This window comes from Leguminivora glycinivorella, chromosome 18 (genome assembly GCF_023078275.1).
Source record: "Leguminivora glycinivorella isolate SPB_JAAS2020 chromosome 18, LegGlyc_1.1, whole genome shotgun sequence".
In the NCBI taxonomy this organism is placed as follows: Eukaryota; Metazoa; Arthropoda; class Insecta; order Lepidoptera; family Tortricidae; genus Leguminivora; species Leguminivora glycinivorella.
This window is the reverse complement of record NC_062988.1, coordinates 18,942,841-18,970,797: the sequence shown is the minus strand read 5'-3', so window position 1 is coordinate 18,970,797 and position 27,957 is coordinate 18,942,841. Positions and strand designations below refer to the sequence as shown.

Here is a 27,957-nt window from a genome sequence, read left to right as displayed (position 1 = left end):
TTTCTATGCCGAGGCGTAAGCTCGCCTTTCTTCAGCTAGCAACTGCAAACAACCCAAAACGGATGCGGGACGCGTGACTGCGCGATGATGGAAAAACTTTTCGCCGCCGCCGCTATAATTTCAAACGTTGTTTCCGAAATTGGAAGATTGCCTCTTCCGCTCGGTGTTTATGAGTTCCTGGTTGTTTATGGTATTTCTTGTGAAAATATCGGTGATTTGGTTATTTATTACCGCGATTTCGGTACAGTTTTCGTGTAAAAAATGCGTGAAAATTTGCTCAAGAAGTTAGAAGTAACACATTTTTACAACCTCAACCTCTGTATAGAAAAAAAGTTTAGAAACGTTAACTATAGCAAACTTAACACCATAGCACTGGCCGAAGGATGTCGGTTCCGCGTAACTCATGTTTTAAGAAAATGAGTAAGCCCAGTCTTCCGTAGTATGAAATTAGGAACAACTTTAAAATTATTTATTTGGACATTTTCTTAAAGATTTCCTTCATGATTATCCTATTTAAACACACACACACACACACACACTACCTTTTTTAACGTCTTACACTGCTTGTACTGTTGGTGCTAGGCGATGATATACAACTTTTGTAGATGAATATATACTTATAAACATAGTAAGTAAAATAAACTCATAGGTTTTTTTAACAGGTTTTAGAAGATATTCTCAAAGGTTCAGATAACGTGACCAGCCCCACGTATCCCCCATATAATTCAATCATTTCGAGTCTTGCCGGGTCCCTGGAGGACGGTAAACGGGTGGTTAAGTGTTACTCGCCCCGGGGACGCCAATTTGACGCCCGGTCGATGTTTCACACGTGATTGGACCTGCATTATTAGGACGTGAATATACGTCTATATTGTAAAGATGGTATCATTTATTGTAAAATGGTAGCTAATTGTCTGTTTTATTTATTTATTTAAACTTTATTGCACAATAAAACAAATAATGTTCTAATGGGGGACGTAATGCCTAAAGACATTCTCTACCAGTCAACCAACAGGCTAAACAGAAAGAGTAGTGGGTGCAGACTTACAAAAAAAATATCAAAATAGGTAACTGAAAATGAATCATACTGTAGCAAATAATACATACCTATTGACAATAATAAACTTAAACACACATACATATACATTATAGATATACTACATACTTTATGTACCAAATGCAAAAAATACTATACCTATCTATGATAATAGTTATTTGTTATACAAGAGTGCAAAGTTGTATTTTAACGCCGAGTGTGGAATTGAAAAACGAGCAAGCGAAAGGATTCTTTAGTTGAACCACGAGCGAAGCGAGTGGTTCGAGAATAGAATCCTGAGCTTGCGAGTTTTTCAACACACGAGAAGTAAAATACATTTGCACTCGTGTGTAACACAAAATTTTTCCCCTCACTATAGCGAGGAAAGTACAACGCAAAAAACGCCTTTATCACTGCTTCCAGTAGTTCCACAGGTGGTAAAACATCTTCATCACTAGATTAATCCACTTTTATCAATTTTAAAGCAGAAAATTTGCCTCTATTTAAGGTCAAATTACTTAATCCACTAGTGGATAAAATGCGTTTTTACCCGCTGGTATTAAAGGACAAAACACGTGTTTCCGAGCTAGTGAGGGGAAAACAAATTAACCAGTGAGCTTGTCAAAAAAAAATCTACCAAACCATGATTTCTAAATGCAGTGTATTTTAAAACAAAAAAGCACTAAACAACAAAGAACAACACAGTAAACAGTTGCTTATAATTTGTCCAAAGGCTGCAAATAGAGCCGCAACTTCATTTGCGGCATTGTCACTATTCCGAGCCTGCAACACATTCCATATTTAACTAGACACAGATCACTTACTAGCTTTGAGACGAATTACTGTTAACAACTTGTCACACATGACCCCTCCAAGTTAACAACAATGTATTTTTCCTCTGTTCCTGAGGGGCCAGATATAGTCCGTTTTTACATTATCCGACCCGATATAGGACGTTGGAAGAATTACATTAGAAAAATCCAAGATGGCGCCTGTAATGTATGGGACATCGGCCCTACATCCGATATCGGATCGGATAATGTGAAAACGCACTAACAGTTTGCCAGACAATACCAGCCTGTTAGTTATCTCGTCAAGTTTGTCTGGTGAAATGGGAACCTTAGGGCTATGTTATAATTACTGTTGCGATGTTGTTGAGACAGAGGTACAGTCTAGCTAGTCTAATACGGGATTTAAAGTGGTCTTGAAGGTAAATTTCAGACAGCAATTACACAACAACGGCTGTTTAAACAAGATGCTAGTGGGTTCGTCAATGTTTCGTAGTTAAGATTTTAAAGTTTAATTTCAGTACAGGTCTGCGTAGAACGTCCATTTAAATGCACCGTCCAAGCGCTCTCATTCTCATTACATTAAACATAAACACTAACCCCCTTATTCATAAACGTCAACTAAAGTTATCAAGCCGATAAAGTTTGTTTGTCCCTTTCTATCACACTAATACGTCGGAAAGGGACAAACGAACTCTATCGCCTTTATAACTTTAGTGAACTTTTATGAATAAGGGAGTATCACATTGGTACTGCATCCATTCGTCAAGTGATCAGTGTTCAACCCACTCGCGCACAATACCTCGTTAAACCATGTGTTAATATTTCGTTTATTTTTCTGACAGTTGGTTTGTCAGTGTCTGTCTTTATTCGTTTGGTGTCTGAATGCTGTTTCATATCCTAAGTTTTATGAATAATGAGATTAATTATTTTATATTAAGTAATTGATGAGATGAAGATTAGATAGAAATCTGCTTTCATTTTTTTTATTGTTTAAATGCCCATCCTCGCTGTCGCATACAGTGGTATAGATCAGTGTGCGTAGCCAAATGTACAAACGCTCACTATAATATCTCTTTTGGTAGCTATCTCTATCGCTCTTGCTTATTGGCGCGTCAGAGCCAGACTGCATTTCTCTGGGCGTCTGGCGTCGCAGAAATGCCATTCGGCTAGCAGGCCAGCGTTTGTAGTCAAATGCACAAACGCACATGAAACGAAACGCTCGTAGAAATCCATCTCTATCGCCCTTGCGTATTAGCGCGACAGAGTTTGTCCATCTTTTGCGGCGTTTCGTTTTCGTTTTGCGTCGCAGAAATGCCATTCGGCTAGCAGACCAGTAGGCCTAGCACATGATGGCCGCGAGAGTATGTCGCCGCGAGATAGATGACACCTCTTCTTCTAACTGTATTAATGACATAAGGACGCGGACGGGTAGTCTATCTCGCGGCGACATACTCTCGCGGCAATCATGTACTAGGCCTACAGGCACGCAGGACTATGAGATGGTCGCTTTATCTCACGCCCGCGGCGGGACACGCTCGATAATGCACTGCGGAATGAGGACTGCCTAAATGTATTCGTGGTTAGGGTGACCATATCGAAGATCTTAAAAAAATTACAAAAATGTCTTTTACCCTCACTAGCTCGGAAACACGTGTTTTGTCGTTTAATACCAGCGGGTAAAAACGCACTTTATCCACTAGTGGGTAAAGTAATTTGACCTTGAATAAAGTCAAATTAACTGCTTTAAAATTGATAAAAGTAGGTGAATCTAGTAATAAAGATGATTTACCACCTGTGGAACTAGAGATAAAACAGTGATAAACGCATTTTTTGCGTTGTAGTTTCCTCGCTATAGTGGCGGGAAAAGTTTGTGTTCTAGTGGTAAATGATTTTACTTCTCGTGTAAAAAGCTGAAGTTCAGGATTCTATTCTCGGCTCTCGCTTCGCTCGTGGTTCAACTATTGAATCCTTTTTCTTCGTGTTTTCAATTCCACATCGGCGTTAAAATACAACTTTGCCCCCTTGTATAACAAATAACTATTAAATCGTTTCTGGCACACATGCCGAAAAGCTATGCTTACATTTTTTATTTTGTTGCCCTGGGTCTTCATAGCTTGATATCAGTGAAATACAGGCTTAGTACAGTACAGTACCTACATTAGGTAGTGCGGACCGCGGTCGGCCATTTGACACTGCTCTAGTTTATACTATATATATATACCTTTTAGTCTTCTCCGTGGCTTAAACTTTCGACACGCCTTGCTAAGCAATGTTGCTGCTATTCGTCGAAAAAATTGTAGCTATGCACATTTCGGCCACTATTTCTCCTCTTCAATTCATAAATTCGGATAGATATACAAAATCGTACCCAGTCGTCAGTTAAATTTGTTAAGATTTATTTTTATACTAGCTGTTGCCCGCGGCTTCGCTCGCGTTAGAAAGAGACAAAAAGTAGCCTATGTCACTCTCCATCCCTTCACGTATCTCCACTTAAAACATCATGACAATTAGTCGCTTCGTTTTGCCGTGAAAGATGGACAAACAAACAGACACACACACTTTCCCATTTCTGGTATTTCTGCCAACTGAAGATTCATACAAAAGCTCTTGCCTTTATCCCAGTCACTTGTGGTCCATACATCATATTTTTAATATATCCTGAATGTGCGTCCAGCCTTGTTTCCCTACCTGTTTTCAGGATGCCGGCGTATAATTTACATGGCTGCCGTCACGGCTTGTAAGCCGCGGCCTCTAAATGGCCTTTTTAAAATATTTGACGGTTATATTTTGTTTTGTTTCAACCCCTTATTTGCCAAGAGTGGCACTGAAACCTGAGTAGTTTCATGTGCTCTGCCTACCCCTTCATGGGACACAGGCGTGATTGTATGTATGTATGTATGTATGTATATTTTGTCCCTGGAAGCTACCGCGAGTGGAATTGCTAAAAGTTCGCTCAGTGTTTTATGGATATTTTTATACATAACTAGCCTTTACCCGCGGCTTTGCTCGTTAAAGTCGAAAATTGCGGAATGTTCCATACAAACTTCAACAACCCATTTTAAGAAAGTGGGAAGTTAGGAAGAGAAAAAAGTAGCATATGTCACTCATGGAGAGTGGCCGTCTATCCGTTTTGCCGTGAAAGACGGACAAACAACCAGACACACACTGTCTCATTTATACTATTATATTAGTATGGATGTATAGGGAAAATGATAGTAAATATATCACAAACCGTAGAGAGGATTCGTGGAACAGTCACCGGCATAAATAAGTGATGATTTCTGTATCTTGTCGCTTTGAATCGTTTGACAGTTTCGCATGACATTTCAAACAAGACGTTAATGTGACAAGGTATAGAAATCTTCACATTTGTGCCGGTGACTGAACGTTTTCATCTCGGGCAAAATGAGTTGATGTGCCATTTATTAGGTTTCAACCGCAAGATCCGAGAAACTGCATACTTACTTATTAGAGTTGAAACAGATGAATTGCAGTATATGCCTTTCTCGTGATTGAGGAAGTAAGTTAACTACGCAGATAGTAAGTAACATCAACTCTTTCTGTAGTTTTGCCTCAACCTCGATGTACAATACTCGTCATGGATTAAACCTACATTACCCGGGAACATCTGCACTTGTTAATAAAAAATATAGTATTCATGTATGTAAAAATTTATAACCACTTTCCTAATGATCTGAAGGAATTAGAATTACCGAAATTTAAATCAGAATTGTACAAGTGGTGCTTGGAAAAAATGTATTATGGCAACTCCTTTGCACCTGACATTTCTTAAATCTCAATGTAAATATAGATATAACTAAGTATTGTAAATATAGTTGTAAAGTCATTTTATCTGTATGTCTGTAATAGGCTGAAAGTGGAGACACTTTTATAGAATAAGATCTTTTATGTACACTCATTTTTTGACAAATAAATATTTCATTTCATTATTAACAAATACTTGTATATAATTTATCAATGAATTCATGCATTTTCTACGTGTAGGTAATAGTTTAGTCACTGTCTAGGTTAGATATTGTATTACGTCGGCCATACTGAAATGGATTTAGCATTACTAAGCCCACAACGGTGTGAGGTTGCAACTGGCGGCTGCTAAATTAATTCTAACTATCGATTAGATTACTGCCGAACGCACAAACGCTCACGAAACGTTGGCAACGCATACACGAATATTGAGCGAATCGTGAACGGAATTCGGCTACGTACGGTCACGGACTTTAATTGTTGATCCACTTCTAGCTCATTTTATACTGGACATCTCATAGTTAAGCATAGTTAAGCTAAGATGTGTCCAATATAAAATGACCTGGAAGTGGATCAACAATTAAAGTCCGTGACTGTACAGTGTACACTGTTCACTTTACAGCATAGAGGAATAAGTAAGGGAAGAGGTTGTAACTCCATACATCAGTAAATGCGAGTTATTTGTTTATATAAGCATAGTTAAGTGACATATAGCGACAATCACGCGTCAATCACGCGGCAACTAGCGTAAATTATCAGTAGTGATACTTGTCAATAGATGTCGTGACGAACGAAGAGTCTAATGCTCAAAAATTTTAAGCTAATATTACAATAGTATTAATTAGTATTCTGTTTTCAATTCCTTCTGCTTGTGATATAAGTTGTAAACTGTTCTAATATGAAATTTTTGGCAGACAACTTACTGCTGACACCTAGTATCGAGTAGTGGTACTGATAATTCACGCTGTTGATTGACGCGTGATTGTCGCTAGATGTCAGTTAACTATGCCTATACAAATAACCCGCATTTACTGATGTATAGTGTTACAACTGATCCCTTACTTATTTCTCTATGCTTTACAGCCAAATATAACTTGAGTATGACTTACATTCTTAACTTATACAGTCAGCAGTCAGCCGTAGAAAGTATCTTCACAGGTTTCAGTTGAACAAAAGCAAAATATAATTTCGTAACTCTAAATAAGGATAGTAACTATAGCGCAGATACACAGAGTCGCATTTCGGGGTAAAATATACTTCATCGTAAATTACAGAAAACTGCAACTCATCGATCAATCATTTCGGTTCAGAAATAATATCATTACCCACTTACTAATGACAAACAAACAGCCAATCATCCTCCATTCAAATATAGGTACAGTTTCCATTTCTCTGATAGTGTTTATTTTGTACATTTAACACAAAAAGTAAAGAATATCGATATGCTCTAAATATTTCATACTAAGTACCTATTGTTGAATAGCTCATGACCAAAGTAAATGAAATATTTGTGAAAAATAGTTTGCGATAAAAAAAAAGTTGGAGGCGCGGGGTATCGATCCCCGTACCTCTCGCATGCTAAGCGAGCGCTCTACCATCTGAGCTACGCCCCCGGTTAGGACGACATTTAAAATTCGCCGTCTCCTTTGGCCGCATGACTACGCGGCGCCTCAGGCAAAACGTATTTACGTAATGTTCTTATCGGCTTGAGTGAAAACTAGATCTGTTTAGATGTGTGACAACATATAATGCGACGCAAAGAGAATTTCAAATATGTTGGTATAATTTTAAATACTTATATACATATTATAGCGAGATTTCACTAAGAAGTAATTTTATTTCGGTCGAAGGGTATCAAGTGTTTTTTTTTTAATACCACGTCGGTGGCAAACAGGTATACGGTCCGCCTCATGGAAAGCGGTCACCGTAACCTATAGACGCCTGCAACTCAAGGGGTGTCACATGCGCGTTGCCGACCCATTAGAAACTTGTACACTCATTGTGGTGGTGGTTATATGGAATACTAGCTTTTGCTCGCGTTAGAAAGAGACAAAAAGTAGCCTATGTCACTCACCATCCCTTCCAGTATCTCCACTTAAAAAATCACGCCTATTCATCGCTGCGTTTTGCCGTGAAAGACGGACAAACAAACAGACACACACACTTTCCCATTTATAATATTAGTATGGATAAATGGCCGGTGTTATGAGAAAGCAAAACATCGATAACTGAGGGAGAAAGACTGAATGTTTTTTTTTACGATTACTATACCTAGAATCATCCGCAGATAAAAATATTCCCTTCAAAAGGTTGAGAACTCTTAGAGCTTTCTCCAAATACTAAACATCTGCTTTAGGTATATGTACGAAATGCTCTCGTGGACACCTAGGCCCGCAAAGCTATTGTAGGAATCTCGGTAACAAGGACAATTTGCGTTCCGGGTGCTGGTGGGGCTGCCCCGCTTCTGTAGCGCATCACGGATTCGGATAGACTGCTTTTATACAACTTTGCGCAAAATAATCCCTTGGTTTCGATATTTTTGATATTTATTTTATAGGTTCGTAAAACACCTTTACATGACATTACATTATATTAGTAGTAACCTATGAGTCAGTAGTAGTAAAGGAATTTATTTATTTATTTATTTAACTCTTTATTGTACTATTAATAACAAAAAACACATTAATTACAGTAAAGAACAGTACAAAGGCGAACTTATCCCTTTGAGGGATATATTATATTATACGAAGTTTGCGAGCGAAACTTAGACTGACATAACAAAAAAGATAAAAAAGAGAACAATATTAAAATCAAACAATTGATTGGATACCTATTATATGATCTCGAAAATCACCTAGGACAGAATTGCCGCGATATTATATCTCCAGGTACATAGACTAGCTTTTTCAAAGTCTGTTAATTTAATTTAGATTTCGGATGTAAGAAGCGCCTGGCATCCATTGGCTCGTTGGGTGGACGACATTCGAAAAACTGCGGGGCTCTTCTGGATGAGATTAGCCTAGGACCGACAACGCTGATAACACTGACTGTCGCATGTGTGGCGAAGAGGAAGAGACCGTCAGACATCTAATGTGTGAATGTCACGCCCTCGCCAGACAAAGAATGAAGAACTTTGGAGCAGGCTACCTGGCACCGAAGGACTTCAGAGAGCTACCCATGGAGATGGTGGAGATGGTCGAGAAGCTCCTGAATAGCTGAAGGATCTTAGGATCGTAGGGGATAATTGCACAAAAGATCCCGATGGGTCGAAGTGTATCCGTAAGGGCCCCCGCAGATCTAAGATAAGATAAGATAAGCCCAGAACCGGGTTAAGTGGCGTACACGAAGGGAGGCCTATGCTCAGCAGTCGGCGATTAATGGCTGAAATGATGATGATGTGTTAATTTAGAGATGGACATCGATGGATGGACAAAAGGACATATTTAAACGGATTAATTTATATCTGAAAGCAATCTTAATTGACAAGGATAAATAAAAATGTCCAGATGAATAACAAAGAAAGTGAATCAAATTCAAAATAACATCAAAACCATAACGAAATGTCGAGTAAGAATCGACGCCGGGTATGCGAGTGAGAATAGAAGCTGGTAATAGGTTTTTGAAGATCGTTTTATTTGAGAAATGTTGCAGTATGTTGGGTATTGGTTTTCCTTTGATGCATTTGTCGAAAGACCTCAAGGAGCTTAACACTAAAGCCTACAATTTTAGTAAGAAATCCACAAAGACCTAGTCTCAATACAATAAAATATAGCCGGTCCAACAACTATCAATCGAAAAAGGCGTCAATTTTAAATTTTCATGGAATAAAGCAGGCAACAATCTCAGTGCGCAGGTATTTCCTTTGAAAATAATAAATAATAAAGAATATCTTCCGGCACATAAAATTCGCTAACCCGATAGTGTAGCCTGCGGCGGTATTGTACATAATTGCATTGCGGCGTTGCACCGGCGCATCGCCTCACACCTAATTTGCCACCTGCCCGGCGTCGGGAGAATCTTGTTAAGGTTTTTGCAAAAATAATAGGAAAATGGGGAAATAAGGGAAAGCTGGCTGGCTGAAAAATAGTTGCGAGGTTCAGGGCCAATATAGACGAACTGCTGTTCTGTATGGGAACGCGAACTGCAATAGAAGTTCTCATACAAGTTTCAGTGGGTTGATGTCTGAATCGACCCTTAGTTAGCCAGTTGAGTCCTTTGTAGTAAATATATTATTTTTTAATTGAAATATGTCTCTGCCACACCATCTTATCAGTAAAAAACCGGCCAAGAGCGTGTCGAGCCACGCTCAGTGTAGGGTTCCGTAGTTTTTCGTATTTTTCTCAAAAACTACTGAACCTATCAAGTTCAAAACAATTTTCCTAAAAACGATCTTAGTAAACCCTTATTCATTTTTAAATACCTATCCAAAAATATATCACACGTTGGGGTTGGAATGAAAAAAAATATCAGCCCCCACTTTACATGTGGGGGGGGGGGTACCCTAATAAAACATTTTTTTCCATTTTTTATTTTTGCACTTTGTTGGCGTGATTGATATACATATTGGTACCAAATTTCAGCTTTCTAGTGCTTACGGTTACTGAAATTATCCACGGACGGACGGACGGACGGACGGACAGACAGACAGACAGACATGGCGAAACTATAAGGGTTCCTAGTTGACTACGGAACCCTAAAAAAGCAGCAGTACATTTTGAAAATATGGACTAAGAGAATTAAAATTTTCGCGCCTAGTTTTTTCTAGTTTTTTAAGTTTTTATTTATTTTTACTGAAAAGGTGAGTTAAAATTTTTGTTTTGTGCCGGCCAATGTTTGAATGTATTTCTTAAAGTTTACGAATATAATTGGAAGAGATCCCTTAAAGGTATAAGTTCGCCTTTGTACTAGTGATAAGCTCTTTTTCTTGTGTGTTGTATTATTTTCTGGTACAATAAAGTGTTTTACTCCTACTACTATAATTTGGCCCGATTTTACTTTTAAGTTATTCGATGGATTAGTATAATTCATCAAGCATATTACCTGCTTATTCCTACTGTATAGATGTATCTCATCTGCGGTATTGTATTTTTCTCAACTGAAGGTATGAAAAACACAACGAATGAGCAAATTTCTCCTGCTCTTTTAAAGGAGATTTGAAATATCCGTACTATTTCGTTGTTCGTTCTAAATATGTACTAGGTAGGTAGTAGTACCTAGAATAAGTAGCTTGTGGCAGTATCGTCGGGCACATAATTACATTGTGTCTTACTTCGATGTATCCGTGGCTTCACGCTTGATTTATCACCTGTACCGATGCTGGGGGTGGGTAGAACGGAGAATCTGTAAAATAGTTTCTAGGTACACTATTCTAAAATAAGAGAAAGCGGAAACAAAGAAGTTGTCATAGAAGTACAGGGTTTATGATGAGAATTCGCCAGGCCCTTTCGTAAAAAGAAATCGCCACTCTGCCCTATCCTACGCCACTTCACGCCACTTTGATAAATAATCATAACCACAGATTTCGGGAGATAGGTCATGCCGGGCGATTTGTTGAATACGCCTGTCGCAAGGTCTGCGCAACCCACACAAAGCACCAGTAATTGTAAAGATAATGCACGCACACACCTAATCCACACACACTTGTAGTTGGACGCTCCTATTGCGCAATACACGCGCATCATTTCAATGTTTGTGTACATGCGAACGATAAGCGAGCGCGATCGCGCACGCACACTACGATAAATAGCGGGAACGCCTCGCCTCGTTTCCGAGAAAAATGTCTCACTGAGTGAATCGTTTTGTACACCGTTCATTGCGGCGCAAAACACTACACTGTTTACAATATGTTCCTTGTGTAGCCGCAATGTATAATGAACGTTTTAAAGCACAAGCAAACGTAAGGTTACATGGTACAACTCGGAGTATTATGTTGAATTCGTGTTTTATGTGAAATAAAAGGAAATAAATAGTATTTACCTATGAAATGTTATCCTATCGGCTTGGAAATTATTCAGGTCACTGCGATGTTTGCAAGTTATTATTGCACACTTCGGCATTTTGGATAAAACTCGTTTTTCGTCGGTGAACAGCGCGCGTGTACACTCGATGACAGCGGACGGCGAACTGGCGGCGGTGTAGGCCCAATGGGCCTACATCTGCGACCAGACCGCGCGCGGCTTGTCCTCTCTATAGAATTTTTTCCTCTGAGATCATAACCATTAAAAAATGTAATGTTACAAAAAGGTGCAAATGCGGTTCCATATGTGTCGCGCCTTCCCTTATTATTACGTGGGTAAATTTCAATTCAATATGCCATTATTTTCGTATAAATACAGTAAAAACTCGCGGCACGAGTAATTGCACTGCGGATATATTGCATCAATGCATCTCGCCTCGCGTCCATTTGTCTGCTCTTGCCGAGACAGCGATCAATCTTGTTAGAAGCTATTTTTACTTTGGGATATACTGACTTTTCTTTTTATTTTGAGACACAAACCTAATCCTAATGTTTTTATATGTTTGTAGTGTTCATTGTTTACGCCATGTACTTCTTTCTAAAAAAATACATAATATACGAAATAATACAATATGAGTCGATTCAACATACTAGTTTGAGAGATCGGGTCAAATTATATTATTATACTATTAAACAATTAATTCTAGTGATTGATAGACATTGTCGATGACAGCATTTCAATTCCATCATTTATATAATTAATCCTCTTGATTCTGGCAGACCTGGCTGATTCTGAGTGAGAATATCGTGAATTAATTTCACCTATAATTAATTATATATCTTCTTGATGTTAATTTAATTATATTTAAAATTGCAAATCGGAGCAGTCTGCTCCGTGACCACGGGGACAATGCCGTTCTTGAAACGTCGGAGGTTAGTGTTTAAAACATTGTAATACGCGATTAAGCCCCGTTTGTAATTTGAAATATGTGTAAAAATCATGAAAGTTCAAATCAGTGTTAATTTAATTAGTCGATGAAATATGATTTGACCTGATTCAAGGCACAATTTGTTTGAAAAATCGGCTGACTAAGTATTTTCGTTAACCATTAATATTTTTATACAATTCTTTAATAATATTTTACGTTCCCGGAATATTTACTCAATGGTCCGGATATCTCGTTTCATATCCCGTTTCTTGTCCACTGAGTTACGAACAGTTTATCTCGCTATCAGGGTGGGAATTAATTTCCTCGCTATTCAGGCTCGGCTGTTGTGTGGTGTCGTAGGATATGCTCGGTATGTTACGTGGTCCATGCCTTGTTATGGTACGTACAATGACTTAGTTATAGCTTAATCTCTCTAGTGAATCTCGTTCCTCTGTTCTGGGGTAGGTACTCGTGGTTATGTGATTTCATGATACGTCCTAGCTATACAACAATTAAAAAACTACTGCAAAATAAACAGCAACCGGCCGCCCATATCTCTAGGGAGGACCTCTTGACTCTTAGGCCCATTTGCACCAACCACTTAACTCAGGGTTAGTGGGCTGTCATCCGTCAAATTCGATGTAAAATGGTGGGTTAACCCTCCATTTTCGTTGGTGCAAGTGGCACAAACTTACCAACTTCTTTAGAGCAGCGATCCAGTGTGTTTTGGCCACCACGACTGCTTGCGTCTGGTTTTTGGTTTTGTCACATTCTAAAGCCCCATTTAGATGGTACGAGTTTCTCGCCCGTCTTGGTCGAGAAACTCGTATGACATTATCGTATGCGATAATCGCCTGGCGAATATCGTACGAAAACGTTTACATTAGTGCGAGAAATAAAAACTCGCATACGAGTATCGTATGCGAGACTCGCCAGGCGATTATCGCCAGGCGAAATAGTTTAGACGGAGAGTAGAATTTTCGGGAGATATTTCCATAACATTTCTCGACTCTGTCTAAACCGGTTCTCGTATGACATTTTTTCTCGAACGTGCGATTATCGCACGAATCGGAGCGAACCGATTTTCATACAAGTTTTGCCTGTCAACTTGCGTGCCTAGTTGCTAATTAATTAATTATAAACACATATATTATATGCTTTTTTATAATATTGGGTATAATTTACCTTGGATTTATTTGAATTTAAGATGAATAGATATTATTAAAACCCAATATTATTAAAACACTATAAATGATTTATGAAGGTCTCAATAATATACAATAGGGAAAATAATGATTTCGACCGTAGCGTATAGCTAATAAAATCTTGGTTGCGGTACTTGCGATTAGGTTTAGGATATTATTAAACATAGAATATAAATAACATTTTTTTTAAATTATAGTAGGCATTTTGCCCCATAGATATATGGGGTAAAATGTCAGTAGGTAAACATTAGTTACTGAGATGCAGCTACAAATATAAAAACACCATGTTTTACATTATTTCTACTGAATTCATTTCGACTGAGTAGCGCATAAACTCGTATACGATTCTCGCATATGTGTTTTGTTTACACGGAGACATACAAATATCAAAGGCGAGGCGATTATCGCCCTCTCTCGTGCGATGTCGTACTCATAGTTTATATGATACGATATTTTTTCTCGTACTTCGATAATCGTACGTTCGAGGCGAGAAACTCGTACCATCTAAATGGGGCTTAAAGCTTGATTCGCCGATACCCATCTATATCTATCCCCCCCCATCTGGCTGGTCCATCATCGGGGTGCCTTACCTTATTTCTTTTAAAGCGACCCCCACTACGGTCGGGTATTTTCATTTCTATATCAAGTGACCCCCACCGTGGTTCGGGACATTTAATGGACTCCTATCTTAAGGGCATCTTTTCATGTACGCCCAGTGGGGGGTTATTACAATTTAAGTCCTGAAGTCCTTTAAAAAAAAAATATTCGAATTTTGAACCTCAAGGGAGAAACCGACGACCTTAAGAGGAGCCGACGGGCATCATAGTTTACGAAAAAGAAAATGTTTAACGATGTACGTTTGGTTGTTACAGATCTCCTGATCGAGATGCTGGGCGTGCTGGCCAGCTACAGCGTCACAGTCAAGGAGCTGAAGCAGCTGTTCAGCGCCATGAAGGCCGTCAACGGGAAATGGGTGAGTTTGTCTTTTCGCTTACGATTACTATTCCACCTCTAGGACGTGTAATAGTTACCAGTTATTTGAGCGACGTGGCCACTAACCAACGGCACAATCGCTTGAGCTTTGACAAAGTTGCGTCTCTCTATTACTTCGTTCACCAAAGTTTAAGCGATGTGACCTTGATAAGACCGGCAAAAGAGAGCAGTTCTGAGAAAACAGATCCTTTTCACATACATACATATAACATAGAATTTGTAGTCATTCCCGACTATCTATATATTGACTTTAGTTCAATTTAACTTTAGATGAAAACTAACTGAAACTCACTGAAAAAACAAGCCACAAACTAGAACAAAAGTCACATTGTAAATTCACCCGGTTTGCCTGTCAATTTGCCCGTTCGTCGTTAAAAGTGGAATGAACGCACCGAAGTACCAGGTGAACATAAACACAAAGTAGCTACCTTCTAATTAACTCCACGGCAAGGATGCAAATTTGAAAGGAGCGTCTCTTTCCAAGGCTCTGAATCTAGTAAAAGACCAGTATAAAGGCGTACGTCAGTCACGAATACTTGATAAAAGGTCTGGAGATCATGCTACGTTGGTTCGTAATTGGAGGTGAATGGGTACGTGTCAGTAAATGAACGTTTAAATGGTTAGCTCGTGGTTTTCACCGCTTTTCCTCCGTTAGTGGTGAAATTAGAAGGTAACGGAGCTAGGAAAAGCTTTTAGTTTTAGTTACTAGGTTATAATCCATGGTTCGTAAAGAAAATAGGAAGAACTGTAGACTTAATTAAAGCTACGATACGCTCTGAAATGCTTGTAAAGTTACTGTTTTATCACTTATACTACCGGATATACAGCGACAACCTGGACGATTACTGAATTTAGAGTCCTCGATTTTATCCACTGAAAACGGCGAAATGCTTTTGACGGAGTTAATTTCTTATGTTTAGGAGCAGGATAGACTTTATATTACATGTATTTTTATGATTGTTATATACATTATACATGAAAAACACAAAACCGGGTTCGAAATTCAAAAAGCGTCTTCCAGACTTCCTGTCGTCGCGTCGTTATGATAAATTACTTAGTCCAAAACTAATAACGTTATCTCATTGTTGCAGCCGCGGCACTCGGCGAAGCTTCTGAACGTGCTCCGGCAGATGCCGCACCGGAACGGCCCGGACGTCTTCTTCAGTTTCCCCGGACGGAAAGGCTCGGTGAGTAAACACCTTTATTCAGCAATCAGAAGAGAATCTTGAAATCCAAAGAGAGAGGACGCCACTTTCTGATCTATTGGCTTGGAGCTGTCATGTCATGATCCGTGACCACATTGTCTCCCTATCGGTATCTGGGCTGACTTACCGGACGGCCACCAGTTGGTCTTCCTTTGCCCTATTGATAGCTATCTTCCTCTTCCATTCTCAGTAGGTGAGCATCCGACCAAATCTGTGGGAATTGGTTTCACCGGTGATGACGTTTACTGTGTTTCATATTTTATTTTCGCGAAATATCTTCGCAGAATAAGTAATATGGTTGACTAAATAATAAAGTGAGCCGACTTTGCGGACAACTTTTATGTCGCATCATGACAAATTACAGCCATATTTTGTCGGCTTTCAATCATCATCATCAGGCAATGTTCATGGAATAAAAAGTCGTTCGACCTATATTGAAGATCCAATGAATTTACTACTCTCTGAATGATAGCTAGCTGTTTTATTATTTCGGTGCTAGTTTTGCAATAAAAGCTGTGACCCATTAATCTCTCAAAGTGCTAAAGGGAAGTGAAATCCTATATTTAGGCCTGTAAACATAACCGTCTACAAGCAATGCCAGTGTTCAATCAGCTTTAGTGGATTCCCGGTTATTGGTTTCGTGTAAAGCCTAGTATTATGTTGCTAGTGCTCAGGCGTTCTGTTGTCCTGGTAATGGATATCTCCGCTGAGGCGTGCAGCGGGCAGCCACAATCGATCATGACATTAGACATGATTACATACCTAACGGTATCATAAAGTTTTGATCCAATTGCACACACAAAATATATTCATTGGAAATTAGACCCTACTGTCTTCATAAAAGACACTGGTATATTCGATCTATATCGAAATAATTTTGATGAAGAGAATTAATTAATGTTTGAATCCTGGATTCAAACATTAATTAATTCTCTACGCTGATATCAGCACCCCCTTTCTTCCTGTGGAAGTCGTAGAAATCGACTGTGGGATATGGGTTAAATTGTGGCGTAGGCGAGAGGCTGGCAACCTGTCACTGCAATGTCACAATTTAGATTTCTTTCAACTCCCCTTTGCCAAGGCAAAAAAGTGGCACTGAAACTTAGTAGTTCATGTGCTCTGCCTACCCCTTTATATAGGCGTGATTGTAGTATCGTCGCTGCGCGTGCAAATTTCGCTATGTGTTTTTAACCTACTTTACAGGAGACACAAAAAACTGTTTATTTCGGCAATTATTGAACATAAATAAATCAATATTTTTATGGCATAAGTATTTTCACTTTTGCATACATTAAGAAATAACTTGAAATTATATTTCAGTTATTATAAGGTTAAAAAAATATTTTTTCATAAATATGTTACATAGCGATTATAATTTGAGTCGTAAAAAACCGGTATGTGTCTTACAATCACTTAACTAGATTTTATTCTTAAGGAACAAAATACAATTTGTGCACTTTATCGTCACATGGTTATTTAATCATATGATTTGAATTAACTATGTTGTTGTTTATTTGTAATTTAGCAATTCATTTTCGAATTAATTATTTCAGAAAAAACACGATTTAATAATATAAGCTTAATACACAATACTATAATAAAAAACTCGATTAAATTAATATATTACTACTACTAACTATAATAATATATTTTTTCCACTAATTTTTATGAATGGAGGTTATTTCAGTTACAAAGTTGCTCAAACATTTATGTATTGAATAAGATTTCATTATGCATTTTTTAACTTGGAAAAACCGGATAATGCTAGTCTGGCTCGAACACCGAAGGTTACGTGTATATTTTACAATTTTTTTTTCTCACAACTATATTAATAATCATGTATGGTGTAAGACGATTTATTTTCCAAATTTCATAGTTTAGGTCAAACTGAAGTACCCTATTAATTTTGACTTCCTTGAGAATGTAGATTTTTTTTCAACTCAATTAACCTATGTTGTATTTACTTAGAAATAAGGTTTTTTTACAGCTTCAAGGAACGGTACAGTACACTTGAGTATAGGGTTTTTCCGAAATAAATAATATTGACAAATTGATAAACGGATTGACAAGAAAGTACATAATTGTGTAAGGGTTCCATTTTTCTTTTTTTATCCGAAAACGATAAAAAATCTTTGTCACTCAAAACTTTGTGTGATTTCTCAAGTCAGCTTTTTTTCATTTATTAAACATTTTATTTTCATCTATTTATTTTATAATGTTTCCAGAAAGGATAGATAGATCTTATCACACAAAATTTCATACAAAACGATGTCTTACCAATGCAATGTTAAATCACTTGCTATTTTTTAAGTTACTTAGCATAACTTTATCGTATTTCGATAGTTTGTAATATACGTTTACACGCACTGAACCCTACACGAAATTTGTCATTATACTAAACACTAATAAATTTTTGACAGTTAATCTTAAAAATCAATTTAAAATGATTTATTTTTAACAAATATTAAAAAATAACTATTCGGTCAGAGTGAGTACTTTCAGACATAGTCTCAATAAAAAGGGAAACTACATTCTCTGTCTCATTTATAGAGGTTATACTTGACTACAAACCCACCTACCATACACCATTTAAACAAGTTTTAAGAGAGTAGGCTAGATTTTTATAAGAAAAGCCTGCTATGTGACGCAAAACACACGATCTGGAAACATTCACGATTTCTACAAATAGTACAAAATTATCGCTGTGTATGAGATTGTACAAATCGGGCACAAACATCTAACACATCTTTTTATACAATATTTGCGAAAATATAGCTATGTGTCATAATTCACATAGCAGGCGCAATTCCAAAACTGCTGTTATAAGAAGATAATGTAGTTATGTGATTTATTGCAGTTAGCGATTATAGGAGGAACATTCAATGTATGGGCATCACATACCTACTTTTGATAAAACCTGTAATACTGAAATGAGTTCGACGCTGTTTTTGGAGCATATGTATTTAGAAATAAGGTTTAAGACCCCTTACTCCTTAGAGCGCTCATCAATTTCACGAAACGGCCATCGATAGATGGCGTTGGCGCTCGGTACGCGAGCACCGGCAACTCAACGCGCGTTTCAACGCAGACACGAATAATCTTGATAGTTTTGAATTAAATTGCTAATAACATAATTTTCAATTTTATATGGGGACTCTTTATTTAATTTCATATTCATGGTATGGTAGTAGTAAATAAGGTATATGAATGTAGTAAAAGTATAGTATTAGTCTACATGTACATATATAAATTCAGGTTTCCTAATTGATTGATTCAACAACCAACACCGCTGAGCCGAAACTACGAAAGCTAGAAAGTCGAAATTTGTATAGATTGCATTAACAAAATTTCGAAGGGATAAGAATCGATTATGAAAATTTACAACCCTAGCAGAGGGAAAAAGGGGGTGAAAGTTTGTAGCGGGATCAATTTGTTTTTTTTTATTAGGAAAATTTTAGTTAGGAACTTGAAATTAGAGAATAGTTTAATAGTGATTTCTGTTTTTTAGGGTTCCGTAGTCAACTAGGAACTCTTATAGTTTCGCCATGTCTGTCTGTCCATCCGTCCGTCCGTCCGTCCGTCCGTCCGTCCGTCCGTCCGCGGATAATCTCAGTAACCGTAAGCACTAGAAAGCTGAAATTTAGTAACAATATGTATATCAATCACGTCAACAAAGTGCAAAAATGAAAAATGGAAAAAAATGTTTTATTAGTGTAAAGTGTAAAGTGGGGGCTGATTTTTTTTTCATTCCAACCCCAACGTGTGATATATTTTTGGATAGGTATTTAAAAATGAATAAGGGTTTACTAAGATCGTTTTTTGATAATATTAATATTTTCGGAAATTATCACAGTTATACTGACTTTCATATTTTTATAAGAACAGCATGCACTTACGTCCAGAACAGTGACATTTGGTGCATTGGAACTGCTCATGATGTGTCACTTTTTAACCGTCGCCTCAAATCTGAGAGATTTGATTCGTCTGTATGTTTATTTATTTTTTTCATTTTTTTATGTTTGTTCCTCGATATCTCCGTTGTTACTGGACCGATTAAAAAAAAAATATTGAATGTATATGAATACAGATTGGTCCCATTTTTCTCAGAACCCAGTTCTGATGATGGGATCCTGGAGTAATCGAGGGAACTCCTCGAATCTGAAAGGCATACGTATGGTGATTTTTGTGTTTTTAAAGGAACAGCATGCATTTAGGTACGGAACAGTGACATTTGGTGCAGTGGAACTGCTGATGATGGCCAGAACGGAACTTCTCAAATCTGAACGGCACGCTTATAGTGACTTTGGTATTTTTATAAGAACAGCATGCACTTTCGTCCAGAACAGTGACATTTGGTGCAGTGGAACTGCTGATGATGGTCAGATCAGAACCGATCTTCTCAAATCTGAACGGAACACTTATAGTGACTTTGGTATTCTTATAAGAACATCATGCACTTACGTCCAGTCCAGAACAGTGATATTTGGTGCAGTGGAACTGCTGATGATGGTCAGAACACTCAGAACCAAACTCTTCAAATCTGAACGGCACGCTTATAGTGACTTTGGTATTTTTATAAGAACAGCATGCACTTACGTCCGGAACAGTGACATTTGGTGCAGTGGAACTGCTGATGATGGTCAGAACCGAACTCCTCAAATCTGAACGGCACACTCATAGTGACTTTGGTATTTTTGTAAGAAAAGCATGCATTTAAGTTCAGAACAGTGACATTTATTATGTTTGTTAAGCATAATTATTGAGTTTTCAAGTCAAAGTTTGTCAAGCTTCGATTTCTAATAATCGGATTCATGAGGAATTGAGAAACTCCTCAAACCTTAGCGTTATACGTATATTTATTTGTGTTGCCATCAAATAATTAAAGCATTAAAAGCAGTTTTAAAAAATACCTACAAATTTCTACATAATCCAACATTCGCAAGTAGCTTTCAACACAACCCGAAAGGCGGCGGTTTTTTTTTTCTTAAAAAATATTAAACGTTTTTTTATGGGATAGGAGGCAAACGAGCAGATAGGCTGCCTGATGGTAAGCGATCACTGCCGCCCATGGACACCAGAAGCACCAGAAGTGTTGGAGGTGCGTTGCCGGCCTTTAAGATGGATGTACGCTCTTTTCTTGAAGGTTTGATGGTCGCATTGGTCCGGAAATACCGCTGGCGACAATTCATTCTACAGTTTAACTGTGCATGACGTGACCAAATTTGCAAAACGTTGCGTTAAGAAACATTTTAAAGGGTGAAAATCAAAATATGTACACCGTGTCCAATAAGTTTGAATACAGCACAAATAGCCAATAAAACAAAATGAACAAATAGTTACTACATTATTATTATATTTTATGAATGGCACTCTTATTTACTACATTCACAACAAATGTTTTGGAATAACTCCAGCATTAACTTGTTTACCAGCCTCAAACGCTTCTCAAACGGATCACACGCGGCACGCACCGTTTTCTTCACATTTCATCCCAAATACTCTCAATAATCTTTTTGAAATGATCTAGGTTTATGATTTTATAAAAATTTAGTCTTCAAAGCATGTATGACCATACAAAGTAGTCTAATACGCCTAAACCTGGAGGCCTGGGTGGCCACTCATGTTTCGGATAAAAAACTGCCAAATTAGTCTGAAACTACGCTAGAATACCATTTGCCGAATGTGCTGGAGGTGCGTCTTGTTGGGACACATGATACTCATTCCCAAGCATCCTTTTTAACTTTAAGGCATTTTTTCTCCAAAACCTTGGTTTTAAGGAAAAAAACGTTGATTTTAACGCTTTTATCTGTAAGTACTGAAGGTAGTTTACCTCGCTTACATACTGCATCCCACACCTGGGCCGATGGTGAGCTCTGGAACCTAGGCACATTTTTCTAGTTGCCCGGAACGTTATCTATCCTCGGTACCCATAATAGTTTATTTTGGACACGTGGCGTCTGTTTTATCACATACAGATTCTGCTTATAAAAAATAACTCGTCACCTGCGTGCCGAGCAAGTATTTTGTTGGCACTTTACCTCTTTGTTTTTCTTAGACACTTCGGAAATTTCATGAACTTTGTGCTTGTATTTTATTAAAAGGAATATACTCTTCAGTTTAAATAAGAATTTGATGGCCTGTGATCCCTATATCTTTAGAACTGAGGTAAAATGTGAGTATTCGGACTTATTGGAGACGGTGTACATGTTCGTTCTAAAAGTAGCTGATCAAGCATCGTCGGTTTGGAAAGCCTGCGGTAAAACTTTTGCTCATTACTATACATATTCGATTTAAAGGGTTTTGAGATTTAGGAAATAAAACAACGCTTCATTAGATTTAATTTAATAGCATTATGTAATTATAATCTCAATGTAAGTGCAAGCAGTCTTATTTACAATAAACTTAAAAGCGGAAACAAATATATGAAGAAAGAAAAAAAAGAAGCTGTCAATACTGAATCCCCTAAGGTGGCTATGTATGAATAGCACAGAAAAGTATTAAAATAAAATAAAAACCGGCCAAAAGCGTGTCGGGCCACGCTCAGTGTAGGGTTCCGTAGTTTTCCGTATTTTTCTCAAAAGCTAACCTATAAAGTTCAAAACAAATTTTCAAAGAAAGTCTTTGTAAAGTTCTACTTTTGTGATTTTTTTCATATTTTTAAACATATGGTTCAAAAGTTATAGCGATTATTTCCGAAAATATGAAAATTATCAAAAATCGATCTTAGTACGTAAAACCTAATTCATTTTTAAATACCTATCTAACAATATATCACACGTTGGGGTTGAAATGAAAAAAAATATCTGCCCCCTCTTTACATGTAGGGGTACCCTAATAAAACATTTATTATTATTAACGACCTTCCACATATTTATAATGAGCCCAAACATGATGGGGTTATGATGAGGAGAATAGCAGTTCTGTTGACCACCTCCTGACTCCATCATGAGAACTTGGACCTCGTCTAGTTCGATGGTGCTCGTCAGCCCAAATCTAATGAGCCCGAACATGATGGGATTATGATGAGGAGAATAGCAGTTCTGTTGGCCACCTCCTGACTCCATCATGAGACCCTGGACCTAATCTAGTTCGATGGTGCTCGTCAGCCCAAATCTAATGAGCCCAAACATGATGGGGTTATGATGAGGAGAATAGCAGTTCTGTTGACCACCTCCTGACTCCATCATGAGACCTTGGACCTCATCTAGTTCGATGGTGCTCGTCAGCCCAAATCTAATGAGCCCGAACATGATGGGGTTATGATGAGGAGAATAGCAGTTCTGTTGGCCACCTCCTGACCCCGTCATAAGACCTTGGACCTCATCTAGTTCGGTGGTGCTCGTCAGCCCAAATCTAATGAGCCCAAACATGATGGGGTTATGATGAGGAGAATAGCAGTTCTGTTGACCACCTCCTGACTCCATCATGAGACCCTGGACCTCATCTAGTTCGATGGTGCTCGTCAGCCCAAATCTAATGAGCCCAAACATGATGGGGTTATGATGAGGAGAATAGCAGTTCTGTTGACCACCTCCTGACTCCATCATGAGACCTTGGACCTCATCTAGTTCGATGGTGCTCGTCAGCCCAAATCTAATGAGCCCGAACATGATGGGGTTATGATGAGGAGAATAGCAGTTCTGTTGGCCACCTCCTGACCCCGTCATGAGACCTTGGACCTCATCTAGTTCGATGGTGCTCGTCAGCCCAAATCTAATGAGCCCAAACATGATGGGGTTATGATGAGGAGAATAGCAGTTCTGTTGACCACCTCCTGACTCCATCATGAGACCTTGGACCTCATCTAGATCGATGGTGCTCATCAGCCCAAATCTAATGAGCCCAAACATGGTGGAGTTATGATAAGTAGAATAGCAGTTCTGTTGAACATCTCCTGCCTGACTCCATCATCATGAGAACCAGAACCTCATCCTGGTCCCAAAATATAATAATAATTCAAACTCTCAACAAACTTCACGTATAAAACTTAAAATCCAAAATCATATGAAAAGCATGTCGAATGCTAAAATTGCATAAGGTGTAAAAAGGATCAAGATTTGTTTAGTCGCAGTTTACGGCACTTCTCGGAACTATCGAGCTGCTTACGAAAGCTAGGTGCGCCGGACGATCAAACGCAGGTCCGTTGTCTTCGAGCGCTCGGCGCAGACTGAGCGGGCTCGCGTTAGCACAGTGTCTTTTATTCGAATTTTAGGTGTTTTAAAAACATATCTATCGACAGAAAGGTATGTCTTATATGTATGATTTTTTTCTTATAGGTCAATAAGAAGTTCTAGTTTAGGATAATATTATTTAAGAGTTACAAAAAATGCAGGAATCGCAGGAAAAATACATAATGTAAACCTCTTTTTATCGAAAAAATGGGGAGGATACGGAAGGTTATTTATCCACCATTTCAAGTAAATCTTAAAATGTCAAAGTATTAGCTAACTCGTACAGGATATAACAAATAGGATTGTGATCATTTATTACCCCAAATAACATTTTTAACAGCACAATCACGATTCTAAACGAGCTATCCCACTATGAAAATTGAAAACGTCTTCCAAAAAAACTGATTTTTCGGAAGTATAAAAAGACGTATTTTAAAGTAGTACCAATTGACTTTCTAGCTTAAGATATGTACTTTTAGAAACATTATCATTTTTTTAATAATCATTTATAGTTTCTTTATAATTTTGAATGAAAAAGGTTCTATTTTGCAAAAAACGCTCGTCTTTAGGAATAAGGCCTCTTAAAATGGCATTGAAAACGAAAAATCGTTAAAAATCACATAGCGAATTTTGCACGCGCAGCGACGGTATGTATGTATGTATGTCTAAGGCCTTTCAAGGCCTTTTTTTATTTACATTTAAGGTAGGTATTTGGGCTCAGGTTTATTCGTATATCCAAAGAGTCCGAAGAAAACTAAACAGAAAATGTAAACTCAGCCAAAAAGGAAATGGAAAGGGACTTGGCACAAAGGGGATAAACCGTTATTCCTTAAGAGAAATATTTTTGTCCTGTTTACAAAATTAGAAATTCGTTCAAACATACGTACAGGTTGATTCATGAATGTTCAGTTGGCATGAATGCAGTGAACGAAACTTTAGGTTTTTGAGACATCAGATAGATCTACTTACTATTTTTGTCATGAATGGATTCATGACAAAATATTCATATTCATATTCATATTCATTTAATCCATTGTTATCATGTTCATCAGTACAATAAAGGTCTTACATAGGTCTTAGTAGGTACATGATATCCTGCTAGGGCATACAATATAGGATATGTTACTTATTCACTAACTTAATTAATATATATGATACATTTTAAAATGAGGTACATCAGAATTACCATGCATCGTTATATATCTAAACTAAATTTAAACATAAGAGCAATTCGATTATAGTTATGTTAGTCGTAAACGTCAAAATAGTAACATAAATTTAATTTTTAAATACATTGTTATTAATTCAATTTAAATAGAACATTATTTTTACGTCATGTTATCTAAAGATTGATCCTCAATAAATTCGTCTATAGTGTAGTAACATTTCTCAATAAGTATACTTTTTAATTTATTTTTAAATACCCTAACATCACTAATTTGTTTAACAGTTTGGGGAATCTTGTTCATTATTTGGACACAAACACAACAAATACGATCCTATACCATCCATACTTCCATACTAATATAATAAATGGAAAAGTGTGTGTGTCTGTTTGTTTATCCGTCCTTCACGGCAAAATGGAGCGACGAATGGACTTGATTTTTTAAGTGGAGATAGTTGAAGGGATGGAGAGGGACATAGACTACTTTCTGTATCTTTCTAACCTCACACTTTCCTAAAATGGGGGGTGGAAGTTTGTACGAGCATTCCGCAATTTCCGAGCGAAGCTGCGTACAAAAGCTAGTATTCATGAAACAAAAAGTAACGACTTGGAGGCGCGGGGTATCGATCCCCGTACCTCTCGCATGCTAAGCGAGCGCTCTACCATCTGAGCTACGCCCCCGGTGCGAGAGTTGACAAAATAAGCATATACCATACTATTGTTACAATACCAACTGGCCTTCAGTGAGGACAGTAGGCTTGATTGAGGTACTGTTGATACAAGTGACTGGCCAATTTATAAACCTTACGCTGAAGATGTAAGGTTGGACTTGGACGGAATTTGTTGAATGTCGCATGCGCCTTTCACTTGCGTATACAAACAAGAGACAATCGTATTATAAAGACTGCCAAGCGGTCTTTACAAAGATGCATGTACCTAAAATATTACATTTCATCTTACGGGGCCCATCGCGTACTATCAGTTCGCCAGACGATATCGCCCTGTCAGTCAAAAGAAAAATAGTGACAGCGCCGAACAAGTGACCGTCCTTTCTCGAATCTGTACGCAGTGGGCACGTTTACAACAGATTACAACTACATAATTTATTTATCTATTTACATTTTATTGCACATTGAAAAAAATGTACAATAGGCGAACTTAATGCCAAAAGGCATAATGAAAGTAGTTTTTCAGTATAGACAATGTTTTTTAGGGTTCCGTAGTCAACTAGGAACCCTTATAGTTTCGCCATGTCTGTCTGTCCGTCCGTCCGTCCGTCCGTCCGTCCGCGGATAATCTCAGTAACCGCTAGCACTAGAAAGCTGAAATTTGGTACCAATATGTATATCAATCACGCCAACAAAGTGCAAAAATAAAAAATGGAAAAAAATGTTTTACCCTTGTTGTACCCCCCCTACATGTAAAGTGGGGGCTGATATTTTTTTTCATTCCAACCCCAACGTGTGATATATTGTTGGATAGGTATTTAAAAATGAATAAGGGTTTATTAAGATCGTTTTTCGATAATATTAATATTTTCGGAAATAATCGCTCCTAAAGGAAAAAAAAGTGCGTCCCCCCCCCCTCTAACTTTTGAACCATATCGATGACCGTAGGCTCAAAGGGCGTAAGGGACAAAATGGCGAAAATGAGTTATGAATGCAGTTATACTCAGATTTTTTTTCTCTATCGAATGGTATATTCAACGTCTCGATACCTTTGAAAAAATGTCCGATACGCCCTAAAAAAAGTCGTCATTTCTACCAAGTTTGAAAGAGCATTTTGTCGTATCCACCAAGCTAAAAAAAATTTTTGGGGCGTTTTGGCGTAACTCCCTAATCTCATGTACGTTACAGGGCGGATCATTTTTCTAATTTAAGAAATCTTTTAACGATGGGTGCGAATTTGGTGCTCTATAGGGTGCAAATGACGTAAAAAATATAAATAATAATAATAATGGGAAGTGCCTCCACAAATCTATCGTTGTATGTTTTGCTATGTACCCTCGTCGATATTTATAGTAACGCTACAGGAATTAAACTGCCGCTGAACATAGTGAAAAACTAAGAAAAAGAGTAAACAATTAAATACATCATGACCATTATGAGTTATGACCAATATAGTACTAAATAAGTAAGTTCCAAAACACTTTTTTAAATGTGTTTTTTATTACTTTAAATAGCTTTGTGGAGGCACTTACCAATAATTGATACTTTTTCATTATTTTTTAAGAACGGCCTCCACAAGAGGCATCTAAATCGCACCGATCGTTTACGAAAACCTCGAAAAAAGTATTTTTATACATTGATGGATCCGCCTACAGTACTCAGTGCTATATACGACAATTTTAGCGCACAATGTAATTTAATTGCGAAGTTTTCATTTGATTAATTCCAAAATAAACTTATGATTCCCTCTTAATTACATAATAATAAAAAAATACGCAGTAAAATAGCAATTTACATGAAATTTGTCGCAGATTTTACAAAATTATTGTTAAGAATAGTGTACGACTTACGCCAAATCGTTCTCATAAAACAAGTATTTGTGTCCGATACGCCTAAATATTCATGAACTGAATATAGCTGTTTTTGGCGTAACGTACAAATCTTTTCAAAAACTCAAATTTTTTTTGGCGTAACGTACATCTATCTCTGTTATTAATCCACTTAGCGCAATACTTATTATTTAGTAAAAAAGAACTTAAAGATACATGAAAAAATCAAAAACAAGCACCAAAA

The 27,957-nt window shown here is 37.6% G+C and overlaps 1 protein-coding gene and 2 non-coding genes across 3 annotated transcripts in view; 1 reads left to right on the top strand and 2 right to left on the bottom strand.

Annotated features, from left to right (window-relative positions):
- LOC125235751 (neurobeachin-like) overlaps window positions 1–27,957 on the top strand; it is a 462,438-nt gene that overhangs the window by 48,785 nt on the left and 385,696 nt on the right. Inside the window, 2 exon segments of the mRNA XM_048142334.1 lie at window positions 14,555–14,655; window positions 15,767–15,862. Of these exon segments, the coding sequence (XP_047998291.1) occupies window positions 14,555–14,655; window positions 15,767–15,862 (197 nt within the window).
- On the bottom strand, window positions 7,133–7,205 carry Trnaa-agc. The gene has a single exon. It is a non-coding gene; the product is annotated as a tRNA-Ala (tRNA).
- Window positions 25,825–25,897, bottom strand: Trnaa-agc. Its single transcript has one exon. It is a non-coding gene; the product is annotated as a tRNA-Ala (tRNA).